The sequence below is a fragment of the Stegostoma tigrinum genome, chromosome 14 (assembly GCF_030684315.1).
Source record: "Stegostoma tigrinum isolate sSteTig4 chromosome 14, sSteTig4.hap1, whole genome shotgun sequence".
Classification (NCBI taxonomy): Eukaryota; Metazoa; Chordata; class Chondrichthyes; order Orectolobiformes; family Stegostomatidae; genus Stegostoma; species Stegostoma tigrinum.
Genome location: NC_081367.1, coordinates 6938433 through 6951194, shown reverse-complemented (window position 1 = coordinate 6951194; position 12762 = coordinate 6938433). Strand labels below are relative to the sequence as shown.

The 12762-nt window shown below is 42.3% G+C and overlaps 1 protein-coding gene across 1 annotated transcript in view; it reads left to right on the top strand.

Moving 5' to 3' along the window:
- The first annotated feature begins 1030 nt into the window (after positions 1–1030).
- Positions 1031–12762, top strand: part of stk25b (serine/threonine kinase 25b) — a 93890-nt gene continuing 82158 nt past the window's right edge. The window contains exon 1 of the mRNA XM_048542264.2: positions 1031–1227. Coding sequence (XP_048398221.1) covers positions 1192–1227 — 36 coding nt within the window. The 5' untranslated portion in view covers positions 1031–1191. The remainder of the gene's footprint in view (positions 1228–12762) is intronic.

Genomic DNA, 12762 nt, shown 5'->3' with positions numbered 1-12762 from the left:
TGGGACTCCTTGGAGAGATCTGATATAGGTTCTCAAAATCATGTGCAGGCTAGCTAGGATAGATGGCCAGCAGCTGTTTCCACACAGAAAAGAATGAGGAAGAGAGGACATAGATTTAAAGTGATCTGTAAAAGTGAGCAAAAATATTTTGGTGCAGCCAGTAGTCACAGTATGGAATGCAGTGCCAGGAAGTGTGCTGGAGACAAGTATATGGGGAAATTGCACGACTTTGGCATTAGGTAATGAAGCTCATTTAATGAGCCAGTGCATGCAGTCACGATGGACCGAATGGCCTCCTTCTGTTCTATGATCCTGCTCCTATTTCCTACATCTAGCCATTTTTTTCCACAAAGCTCTGAGTACTGCCCTTGCTCTGTTTCTTGACTTTGTAAGATTTGGGTGTAAAGTGGTGTCTGAGAACGCTGCCTTTTTCCTAGGATGGTGGCGGCGAGCACGAGGGGGCATAGCTTTAAACTGAGGGGTGAAAGATATAGGACAGATGTCAGAGGTAGTTTCTTTACTCAGAGAGTAGTAAGGGTATGGAACGCTTTGCCTGCAACGGTAGTAGATTCGCCAACTTTAGGTACATTTAAGTCATCATTGGACAAGCATATGGACGTACATGGAATAGTGTAGGTTAGATGGGCTTGAGATCGGTATGACAGGTCGGCACAACGACGAGGGCCGAAGGGCCTGTACTGTGCTGTAATGGTCTATGTTCTATGTTCTAATGCGGGGTTAGAAGAAGGTGCTCTGCAATTGCAAGTTGTTGTTGTTGGTCTGCTGCTGAGATTGCCGTGTGTCATTGCGGGGCGGGGCTCTGTCAGGGTGATTGACAGGTGGACACTGCGGCTGTGCGGAGTGACGCCAGCCCAGCCGGCCTGAAGGCTCAGGCCGGAACCCCGGCGCGACGCGGGGCATGCCGGGGCTTGTAGTGCCCACCGTGCTGCGCGGGGCGGTGGCGGCCGATTCCAGGACTCCTGGTCCCGGCGTGCGCCGCGGCACGTCCGCGCCTGCGCGCTGTGGGCGGGCAGCAGGCGATCTGGAGACCCAAACAGTGAGGGGCTGATCGGTGTTTGCGGAGGATCCAGGCGGCCTTTGGCGGCGGTAATGTCCCCTTGGGCCTGCCTTTAGAGGTTGTACTGTAACCCACACCGCTGGAGACCTCTAAGCACTGTCTGACCGACTCCCATGGAAATGGCTCATATTCGAGACTTCAGTATCCAGGTAGGAGCAGGGGCAGCTGCTGGCATTCTGTAGAATGTGGCTGGCCCTGGGCTTTTCTCTTTCTCTCTCTCTCTCCTTCCCACCCTCTGATCTAAAATATCATAGGTGTCTTTGTTTCCCCCATTTCTATCATGTCAATGAAATGCCCACGACCAAAACGTCAATTCCATGTATTTTGTTGATCTTGGGGGTAGGTGTTCTGGGTGGACTGACCCTGTCGTCCGCCTCAAAGGTGTCTCTGATTGGCATGTGAGTTGGTGTTGACTGTGTGACATCAAGATGCCCCAGTGAAACCCACACTGATGGGCATCCTCGGGGTTGAGTATGTATCTGTGCCAGTTGGAGTCACGCTCCACACAAAGGAGGATGCTCACGGTGGTTGGAGGACGACCCTCCCGGTCACAGGCTATTTCTGTACAGGTTCCACAGGGTAGTGACCCAACCAGCTTCAGCTGCTTTGCCTGTGACCTTCACTTCATCACAAAAAGCCAGAAATGGGGACGTTTGCGTAGTGACCAGCACTATTTACAACTCCTCAGGTACTGAAATGGCCCAAATGCAGCCAGGCCTCGACAACGTTTTGGCTGAGATTAGTAAGTGGCAAGTAATATATGTGCTACATATCCCAAACAATGACATTAAGCAACAATATAACCACCTTCTCATTGTATCAAGTGCCACTGTTGAATCCCCAATATTGACATAAGTTATAAACTCAATTTTTTTTTACATGGAAGCCTGTCTTTTCCATATGTCTGGCCCACAACAGATATTTCGATATTTACCAGTGATCAAAAATGCAACAAGACTGGCCGTGTAAGTAAGGTGGCAACAAAGCCAGTCAGACGTTGAGTGTTGTTAGCAAATGACTTTTTTTTTAAACACCACCTTCCATCTACAAGGCTCAAACTTGACATCATTCTGGAAAAAGCAGCCTGCAGATTGTCACTCTATCTATAATCTTAGACATACACTCCCTGTATTCTTCGTGCACAGTGGCAACAATGTATAACCGTTTAGAAGATGCATTGTACCAACTTGCAAAGGACTGCTTTCAAACCAGGAACCTTCATTGCAGCTGTTTCAAAACCCTAAGCTCCCCTTCCTAACAGCATTGTGGGTATCTCTGCATCTCTGCATGAGCAGTAGCGCTTCAAGAGGACGGCTCAACATCATTTTCTCAAGGGCAATTGACGCTGCCCTTTTCAAACAACCATGAGTTATTAAAATCAAAAGTGCCCCTTCACTCCCCTGCACAAAAATAGATTGCTGTCTTGTAGAGTGGCATAGTCCCACAAGGTATTAGCAATTGGAAAACCTTCAACGTTTTTTGAAATGGCCAATATGTGCCAAATCAACATGTTTATTCTAATACTGTAACAAGAACTAGTGTGTTTTTAATGAGCACCTCATAAAGCTAATTTGTTAAAAGGCAATAGATTCATCGTGAACCATGGGAAAGGTGGACAACATGCTTTGGAGAAATGCACATGTGTCAGCAGTTTGCAACAAAATATTTCTTGTGTCACAGTGTGATGATTAGATCTTCTTTGGGTGAGGAATCACAAAACAGTGGTTAGGTGATTTAATCTTTTTAAAATCCGGCACCTTGTCTGATGTAGTTTGCACTGACCTTTGAAACAGTCGGATACAGTTACTGGCATCAGTACCTAATCTTCATGGATGGAAAGAGATGACATTAATGGCAGTCGCTTGTAATTGGGATAGCCTAATTAAACATCTAGATATCTTTTTCAGGATAAGGTGCATCAAAGGACATTGCTTTTGAATATTTCCCTTTGCTTATTGTTTGCTTCCTTTCAGCGCAGTCATTTCCATTACAGATTGCTGCATTAATGCAGATTTTCTAGCAATGCTCTTTCAGCCACATGCATGAATTTTATTAGACAATGCCTTGCCTGTATTGTGGGTAAATGAACTTGTACAAATTTCTTCACAAATACTTAGCCTCATTCAATGGTAAATTTTGCAGTTCTATCCTGGGGCCAGTGCTGTAAATCCTGGACAGAACTTATCAGACCCACCACATCCTGATACAACATTGAATTTTCTATCCAGCTGTCACGCACCAATATTTTGACATAGCCAGTGTGGTTGCCCAGAATTTTGACTTGCTCAGGGCGTAGGAGACCTGCCCTTGCTTGTTCTCTTGGAGCTGCTTTTCTTTGTACGGCTTCCTTCCGCTGGCTTGTAACAGTCAAATTGGCCACTGTGACAATTGTTCCTAGACAACAATGCTGGTGTTTCCATGGTGCTGAGGTTTGGCATTTTCATCCGTCTTTGATGCTGTTTGGAGATGACCAATTAGCAGTAACCGAAGAATTGAAACAAATAACGATCAAGAAGGGACTTGCACATTCTGCCTTTAATCCTGGCGTTTTTACCAGTGAAACCTCTAAGAAAGGCTAGTGTTCACATATGTTGCGAGCTGCACTCACATGAGTTTTGAAATCCTGCAGCCAGAATCTAAGTTTCTAACATGTTTTCTATTTTCTGATCAGAAATGCAATTAACCACTTTGGATACGCAATTGGCCACTTATAGCTAGTGGACAGCACTGCTTCAGAATACAAATAAAAACAGGATCAGAACAGCAGCTGAGAATCACTTTTCCTTTCTAAGAACTCTTCAAAGTTGCCTTCCTTTTTAAATGATATTTTGTGCTTTTGGTTGTAAAGAGCTGATGCCCTTTAATCAAGCTACTCAGCTGATTGAGAGTTTAGGTTATAATAATCAAAAGTGTGTTGTTTAGTTTTCCTTTTTACAGGATCAGAAGTCACTCGACACCAGGTTATAATCTAACAGGTTTCTTTGAAGTCACACAAGCTTTCGAAGTGCAACCCCTTCGTCAGGTATAGTGGGAGAGCAGAGCACACAGACCCAAAGTTTATAGGCAAAGAGATCAGGCGCTACAGGTGACCCCACCACTCTGTTCTGTATCTCTAAAATCTTTCTCACTGTCTTGTTTTGACAGCATCACCCTGATAAATTGTTATGATCTCCCTACCTTAATTGGTTTGTACAGTTTTGAATTCAGCATGCAGTTCCAGTCATTTAGTTTGCCTCCAGCACCACCTTATTTTTAATGTTTTGTAATTATCTCTCTGCCTCACTTAATCCGATTATAGGTCATCCCTTCACTAGTTATTCAACTGTTGACTCTTGACTCACCGTCTAACACTGTTGGTCACCTGCGGAGACTTATCATCTGACACTCCACTCACACCAGTTCGATGATCTTTTGTTCTCTCTGCCTGTAAACTCTGGGTCACTGTGCTCTGCTCTCTTACTGCGCCTGACGAAGGGGCTGCACTCTGAAAGATTGCAATTTCAAGTAAATCTGCGGGATTATAACCTGGTGTTATGTGACACCTGACTTTGTGCACCCCAGTCCAACACCAGCACTCCTCATCCTTATTTCCAGGAAGTGTTATTAAACAGTGTGTGAGAATAGATCATAGTGCTGGTCTGTATTTCCTTAACTTTTCTGTTTTGTATTTACTCTGTGGATGTGTTTGTTTCATTCCTTGGTCACACAAAAATCAAACATTGCAAGTAATGGAAAAACAACTGTTATGTCATCTCATAATGCCAGGGACCAAGATTGAAAGGAGATGGGATTCTCCCAGTTACCTACTTCCTGATTTATTACTTAATTTAACCTATAAGATAATTGCAATGTCATTATTAGCCATTAGCGATGAATTGTAGCCATCAGGCAACAGTTATGCTGTCAGTATCAGTACAGTGTTATAAAATATGTGGTTAGTAGTGTAAATGAAATTAAATTCATATAAAGATTTTGAAATGAGTGTTTTATGCTACGGATGTTGCTCCACTAAATTTCACTGCCAGGATTTTTTAAAAAATCCAGACATTATCTTCTAGTTCCCTGACCTCTGATTGATCTCAAGACCTTCTGAGATGCAGTTAGCCTCCAGTTGACCTCTGGAGGCATGGCAATTAGGACTTGTCTTAAAGGGACTATGTGCATGTGCCTGAGCAGGAAGAAAAGCTGTACCTTGTATTCTATGATATTTATGGCCATATAGAAAGCATATTCTTTGAGTTACCGTAAGCAGTATTAGGTTGATGTCATCCAGTAATGAGGAAAAGTATTAACAGACACTGGGGAGAGATTTCAAGGCTGTAATCTCAAGTAGTAATCAGGCTGTTGCTGCAAAATGCCTGAACCTATTATGTCTTTAGGCTATAAAATCGTCCTGAAATGCCTTTTGTTTTGCATATGATCTGCACCCCTCTGAATAAAGTGGTAGAAGCTAGTGCTGTGGAGGGAGGAGAGAAGGTTTCAGGGGCTCTGCCTTTAATTTTCAAATCCTATCTGGCAACAGGAGGGGTACTGGAGGACAACGAACAAATCATTATTCTAGAAGGGTGGAGGGATATTCCAGGAAACTGCAGGCCTAAGAGTCTAATATCTGTGTTAGGGGAACTATTGGACAAAATTCTGAGAACAAAATTAATTTCCACTTGATGCTCTGAAGCAGCATCAGAGGACCTGCTGTGTTCCTCCAGTTCCACGCTGTGCTGTCTCTGACTCCAGCATTTGCAGTTCTTACTATCTCTGAAGGATTAATCAAGGATAGTCAATATGGCATTGCAAGTGTGAGATCATGTGTACAAATCCGGATCTTTTTGAGGAGGTAAGTAAGCATGTGAATGAGCATATTGCAGTTGATATAGCCTACATAGACTTCATTAATAGAGATAACAAGGTGTGGAACTGGATGAACACAGGCCAAGCAGCATCAGAAAATCTGAAGAAGGGTCTAGGCCTGAAACGTCAGCCTTACTGCTCCTCTGATGCTGCTTGGCCTGCTGTGTTCATCCAGCTCTACACCTTGTTATCTCAGATTCTCCATAATCTGCATCTGCATCCTGCTATCTCATAGATTTCATTAAGTTTTTCTAGATTCATTGAGTCATAAGACATTGAATCAGACTCTTCAGCCCACCATGTCTGTGTTAACCAACAAACACCTAACTACACTGATCCATTTACCTGGACTTGGCCCACAACCGATTATGCCCTGGTATTTTAAGTGGCTATGCACTTCTTAAATACTGCAAGAGTATGTGGCTCCACCAAGAAGTGCATTCCATATTTCTACTTACCTGGATGGAAAGATTTTTACCCAGATCCTCTCTAAGCCACCTACTCACCCTAAACTTATTCTGTCTGCTCTTGGACGCATCTGCCAAGGAAAAAAAGATTCAAACGATCTACCCTATATATGCCTCACAATTTTATATACCTCAATTAGAGTTTCCCCCCTCAGCCTCCTCTGTTCCAAGAAAAACAAACCCAGCTTAACCAGTCTCTCCTATCAACTGAGATTTACACCCTGTCCGGTGTAATCACGTCCTTCAGATAGTGTGGCGACCAGAAGTGTACACAGTACTCCATCTGTGGCCTAACCAACATTTTATAAACTCGTAACAAGACCTCTCTGGTCTTGTGTTCTATGCCCTGGCTAAAGAAAGCAAGCATTTTTGTGCCTACCGTATCTACCTGTGCTGACAAGTTCTGGGATCTATAGAACCCAACACCAAGGTCCCTTTTTTCCCCCTCCATATTCCCTACAGGCCTAATATTAATTATGTAAGTCTTTTCCTTATTAGACCTCCCAAAATACAATACATCACAATTATCAGGATCAAATTCCACCCGCCATTGCTGTGCCCATTTTACCATCTGATTGATATCAGACCATAGCCCAAGACCATCCTCCTCACTGTCAACAACACCATCAATTTTCTGCAGACATATTAATTATGCCTCCTACATTCACATCCAAGCCATTGATGAGCATAATAAACAGGAAAGCTCAGAACTGATCCCTGTGGTGCACTGTTTGTCACGGGTATCCAAGAACAAAAACAACCCTCCACCATCGCCCTTTACCTCCTACTTGCAAGTAAATTTTGAATCTAGTTTGCTAATTGCCTTGGATGCTGTGGGCTCTTACTGTTGGGCCAGCCTTCCATGTGAGACCTTGTCAAAGGCCTTAGTGAAGTCGATATAAACAACATCAGCTGCACTACCTTCATCAATATATTTATTCGCCTTTTCAAAAATCTCAAATTGGACAGAATCTCCCTTTCACAAATCCATGCTGACTATCCCTGATCAATTCCTGGCTTTTCAAGTGTTGATTAATCCTGCCACAGAATTTTTTATAATCATTTCCCTACTGGTGACATCAAACTAACTAGTCTGTAGTTACCTGGCCAATCCCCATTGCCTGTCTTTCCTGAACAAAGGAACCACATTAGCTATACCCCAGTAACCTGACCAGTGAAGTATTAAATATCAGCACCAGGGCCCCAGCCATGTCCTCCCTTGCCTCACATCATAGGTGGGATATGTCTCATGAGGCCCTAGGAATTTATGCATTTTTATGTCCACTAAAACTTCCTCTGTAAGAAACTAGGAACTCAGAATCCAGGGCAGTTTAGTAAATTGGGTCCAAAGCTGGATTCCTAACAGAAAGGTGAGGGACAAAGGGTGTTGTTGTGATGGAAACCTGTGTCCAGTGCTGTATCACAGAGTTCACTGCTGGGTTGCTTGCTGTTTGTTGTATACATTAATGAACCAGACATGAATGTAGGAGGTATCACCAGTAAGTTCATGGCATGGTAAATGACAAGAGGAAAAGTCTTACATGACAGAACAGTACAGTTGGGCTGGTCAGATGGACTGAAGAGTGGGAAATTAAATTTTAATCCTTAGAAGTGTGTGGTGATGCTTTTTGGGAGGACTAACAAGACAAGGGAGTACATGCTGAATGGTCAGACCCTAGAAAATACAGATGAATCTTGGTCTTTGTGTTTTTAGATCCTTGAAGCATCAGGATAGGTAAATAAAATAGTTAAGGCCTTTGGGATACTTGCCCTTTTTTAGTCAAGGCTATAAATACAAGAGCAAAAAGATTCATTGTTGAAACTGCATATAATGGTAGCTCGACTGCAGCTGAGAGTGGTAGATGCCACACTATCAGAAGGATGTGATTGTACTAGAGAGGGTGCAGAAGAAATTCAACAGGATATTGCCTGGGCTGGTGTGATCCAACACTGAAGAGAGATTAGATAAACTGGAATTGTTTCCTAAGAACAGAGAGGGCTGAGGGGGCATTGACTGAGGTGTACAAAGATCTGACGACATATCCAGGATAGATAGAGTAGCAAAAAGGAACTCTTCTCCTTGGTGGGGTCTGTAACCAGGGGGCATCAGGGGGTTTAGAAGGGTTTGGGGAATTTGTTTTTCACCTATGGGGTTGTGTATATCTGGAACTCACTGCCTCAAAGACTGTCAGAGGCAGGAATTCTAAAGGCATTTAGGAACTATTTAGATGAACATTTAAAATGCCACTTCATACACGTGTAGAAAATGAGTCCAGTAAAGTCGGATGATGTCTGCACCAGTCATCCATGGTGGGCCAAAGGGGCTCTGTCTGTGCTGGAAGGACTGTGTATAATAGACTGTCTGTAGTGAATACCAATCAATCTCCTGTGCCATTATAAATGGGGCTTTAAAATTGAGTATTATTTTCAACTGAAATGGGGTGAAAAGATGAGGGATATTTAGGGCAGTAATATATTATTCTAACTTTAATGTAATAGGTTCTGTAGCAACTTTAAGGGCAATTTGGAAACTGGAAAGTAGCATTGGTTAGAATGTAGAGGCTTCTGTGCGGTACGTAGTACAAAGCTAAGGATACCAAACCAAGAAGCTCAATATATCGCTGCTGGTAGGGAATACCATTACAGCCTAACAAGTTTACTTCAGCAATTTTCATTATAAAGTTCCATATCCCTAATTGTAATGAGTAAAAGCTAACACAATGATGTGGAATAGGCAAGAGAGTTTGGAAAGAGGAGGGTACATAGCTGTAAGATTTTCCAGTTGTTGTAAATAATGCCATCTTGTAGTGGTCAGAAGAGGCCAGAAGTGCTTAGATCAGGCAACATCTAGAGTTTGAAAAGCAGCTTTATCTCTCTCCATATTTGCTGACAGACCTGCTGAATACTTCCAGCTTTTTCTGTTTATATTTCAGATGTCCAGCAAAAGTATTTTTGCCTTCAACTTATAAAGAAACTCTGTTCATTGCTTTCCATCCTCTATGAGAACAGAAAGGGGTGGGAGAGGAAGTTGTTCCTCAGTTGACTAAACGCATCCACTCTTTGCTAATTCTACACACACAGACACCACCTGAGGTCATGGCAGTGGAGTAGTGGTTCTGTTACTGAACCAGCAATCCAAAGACCCAGTTTAGTGATCTGGAAACACCCTACATGGGGAATATAAATTCAAGTTGTCATAAATGTCTCTAAGATGCATTAATAATATTTGGTACCAGGTAGAGGAGAGTCGGGGTGGATCATTTCAAGATAATGGATAAAATTGTGTTAGTCCCATGAAATTTCCACAATCAAAAGTTAGAAATGGTGCCACCCGTGTTATCAGCGTAACCGAGGGGGTGGTCATGGAGAAAGATTGAAATAAAGATTATTCCACTTTATAGAGGGGGGAAAAAACATCACAGAACACAAGGTAAGTTCCTTTTGATCTAGAAGAAGTGACTAGAAGTAATAATGCAGGATAGAAGGATTGATAACTAAGCAAAGTTGGATGGTGGCCATGGGTAGGATCTGCTCAAATGTCAGTACAGTGCCCAGTCTTCTGTCTCGTGAGATGATTGTTTGCACAGTGGTGGTCAACACTGTTAAACATCGCCTGATGTGGTTCAGAAGCTGTGCTGTAACACAATGTCTCTCTCACGTTTTACTGAGAAGAAAATGGTGGACTAAGAAAGAGCAGGGTTCACTGGCTACTCTTTTATCCTCCTGTCCCAACAGAGCTTTATATATAAACATAGAAAACAGGAGCAGGGGAAGGCCATTTAGCCCATCAAGCCTGATCCACCATTCAGTATGATCATGGCTGATCCTTTGTTTCAACACCAAAGCCCTGCTTTCTACCTTTAGCTTTCAGAAATTTGTTTTTCTTAAGTGTACTCAGTGACTTCATCTCCTCTCTCTTCCATAGTAGTGAATTCCACAGGCTCACCACCCTCTTAGTGAAAACAATTCAACTCATCTCAGACCAACATGACCTACTGTGTATTCTGGACCCCCTGGCCAGGGGAGGAGATCGTCCTTATATCCAGCCTGTCAAAATATTACATATTTCCAATGAAATTCCTTCTCATTCTTCTAAACTCCTGTGAACACAGGCCCAGTCAATCCAATCTCTTCTCATATGACAAAGCTGCCATCCCAGGAATCAGTCTGGTAAACTGTTGTTGCACTCCCTCTATGGCAAGTATATCCCTTTGTAGTTAAGGAGACTGCAACTGCACACAATATTCCACATGTCATCTCACCAAGGCCCCATACAAATGCAATAAGACTCTTTGATCCTATTCTCAAACCTTCTTGCAATAAAGGCCAATGTGCCATTTGTTTTCCTAGCTGCTTGCTGCACTGTATGCTTGCTTGCTTTCACAGAATGTTATACAAGGATACTTGAATTCTTTTGTACCTCAACCCGTCCCAAGTGATCACAATTTACATAAAAACTTTGCTATTCTGTTGATCTTACCAAAGCAGACAACTTTACATTTAACCATGAAATACTGCATCTGCTATGTATTTATCCACTCACTTGTCTTCTCTAAATCATCCTGAAGTCTCCCTACATCCTTCTCACTATTCATTGTACTATCTAGTTTAGTCATCAGCAAACTTGGAAATCTTACACTTGATTCCCTCATCAAAACCATATATAGTGAAATGTTGAATAGCTGGGGTCTAAACACCGATTCTGTGCTTCCAACCTTCCACTGTGAAATAACCTAAGTATTCCTACTCCCCGTTTCCAATCTGCTAATTAATAATCAGTTTGTGTCAGTACATTAGCACCAATCCATTGTGCTTTGATTGTGTATGAATAGCCTGTTATTTTATCAAAAGCTGTCTGAAAATCAATGCATCACATCCACCAGGCCTCCCTCATCTAATCTACTATTTACATTCTCAAAAACATTTCAGTAGACTTGTTGAACAATTTTCAATTCATAAGTCCATGTTGATGCTGTGCGATACCATCAGTATTTTTCAGTGCTCTGTTACCACATCCTTTATAATAGATTCCAGCACTTTCCCGACTACTGCAGTTAGGCTAGCCAATCAGTGATTTCCAGTTTTCACCCTTTTTTTAAACAGTGGAGTTAAATTTGTTGGGTTTGTTTGAGAATCTGCAGAAGTTTGGAACATGACAGCCGACATATTCACTGTTTCCATGGCCACCACCTTTTGTATCCTAGGATTATAAATATTAGGACCTGACGATTTATTAGCTTCCAGTCTCCTAATTTTTCCAGTGCTTTTTTTTTACAAATACTAATTTCCTTCAATTTCTCCTTCTGAAAAGCCCCTTGCTTCCCTAGCATTTCTGTGAGATCATTTGTGACATCTTCTGTGAAGACAGAACAAAAGCAGTTGTTTAATTGCCCTGCCATTCTGAATTCTCCATTATCAATTCTCCCATTTCAGACTGTAAGGGACCTACATTTATCTTCGCTAAGCCTATTCTTTTAACATGTTCATAGCAGCTCTTATAGTCTGCTTTCTATTATATGTTTTGCAAATCTACTCTCATACTGCCTTTTTTCCCCTCATAATCAACTTCCTGGTCATCATTTAGATTCTCATTTCTACTTCCCACTTCCAGTGCCTCTCCAGAGGTCACAGCAATTAGTGACTATTTCCCAGTTAGCATTGCCAATGACCACCAGCTTCATATTTTACTTTCAGGTGACTGTACAGCAGGTATAGAGATGTCCAACTAGCCTGACCCATACAGAATGTCCTTAAAGCTCAGCAGGTCTGTCAGCATCAATGAAGGAAAAATCAGAATTAACATTTCAGGTCCCGTAACCCTTCCTCAGACTGGACCCGAAATGTTAACTCTGTTTTTTCCTTCACAGATGCTGCCAGACCTGCTGAGCTTTTCCAGCAACTTTGTTTTTGCTCCTGATTTACAGCATCCAGAGTTCTTTTGTATTTTATTAATACAGGAGGTCCTTGTGATTATGGCTATCAACCATCCGATGAACAGAGCCAAGTCAGCACAGAGATCATTGACGTAGTGATGATAGTATATTGATGGAGTTAACACACTCCAAATAAGTGAAGCTAAACAGCTTTTGTCAGTTCTGATGTGTCAGTGTACATCTTCTGTAAGTAGGTTAATGCATATGACAGTAAAAAAGCGAAATATATGCCAGCGAAGAATTTGGCCAGAGCACCACTGCAGATCCCAAAGGCTTCCAACATTGCCTTGTCATAGATGATGTAAATGATCATGTTTTCATAGAAGGGGGTGATCACGTTGAACAATTTTGGTCATCCCAGCAATTAAATACCTTCTGCTCACATGATCAAATGCCTTAGTGAGGGCAGCAAACCAATACATAGTGGTCTCCTTTA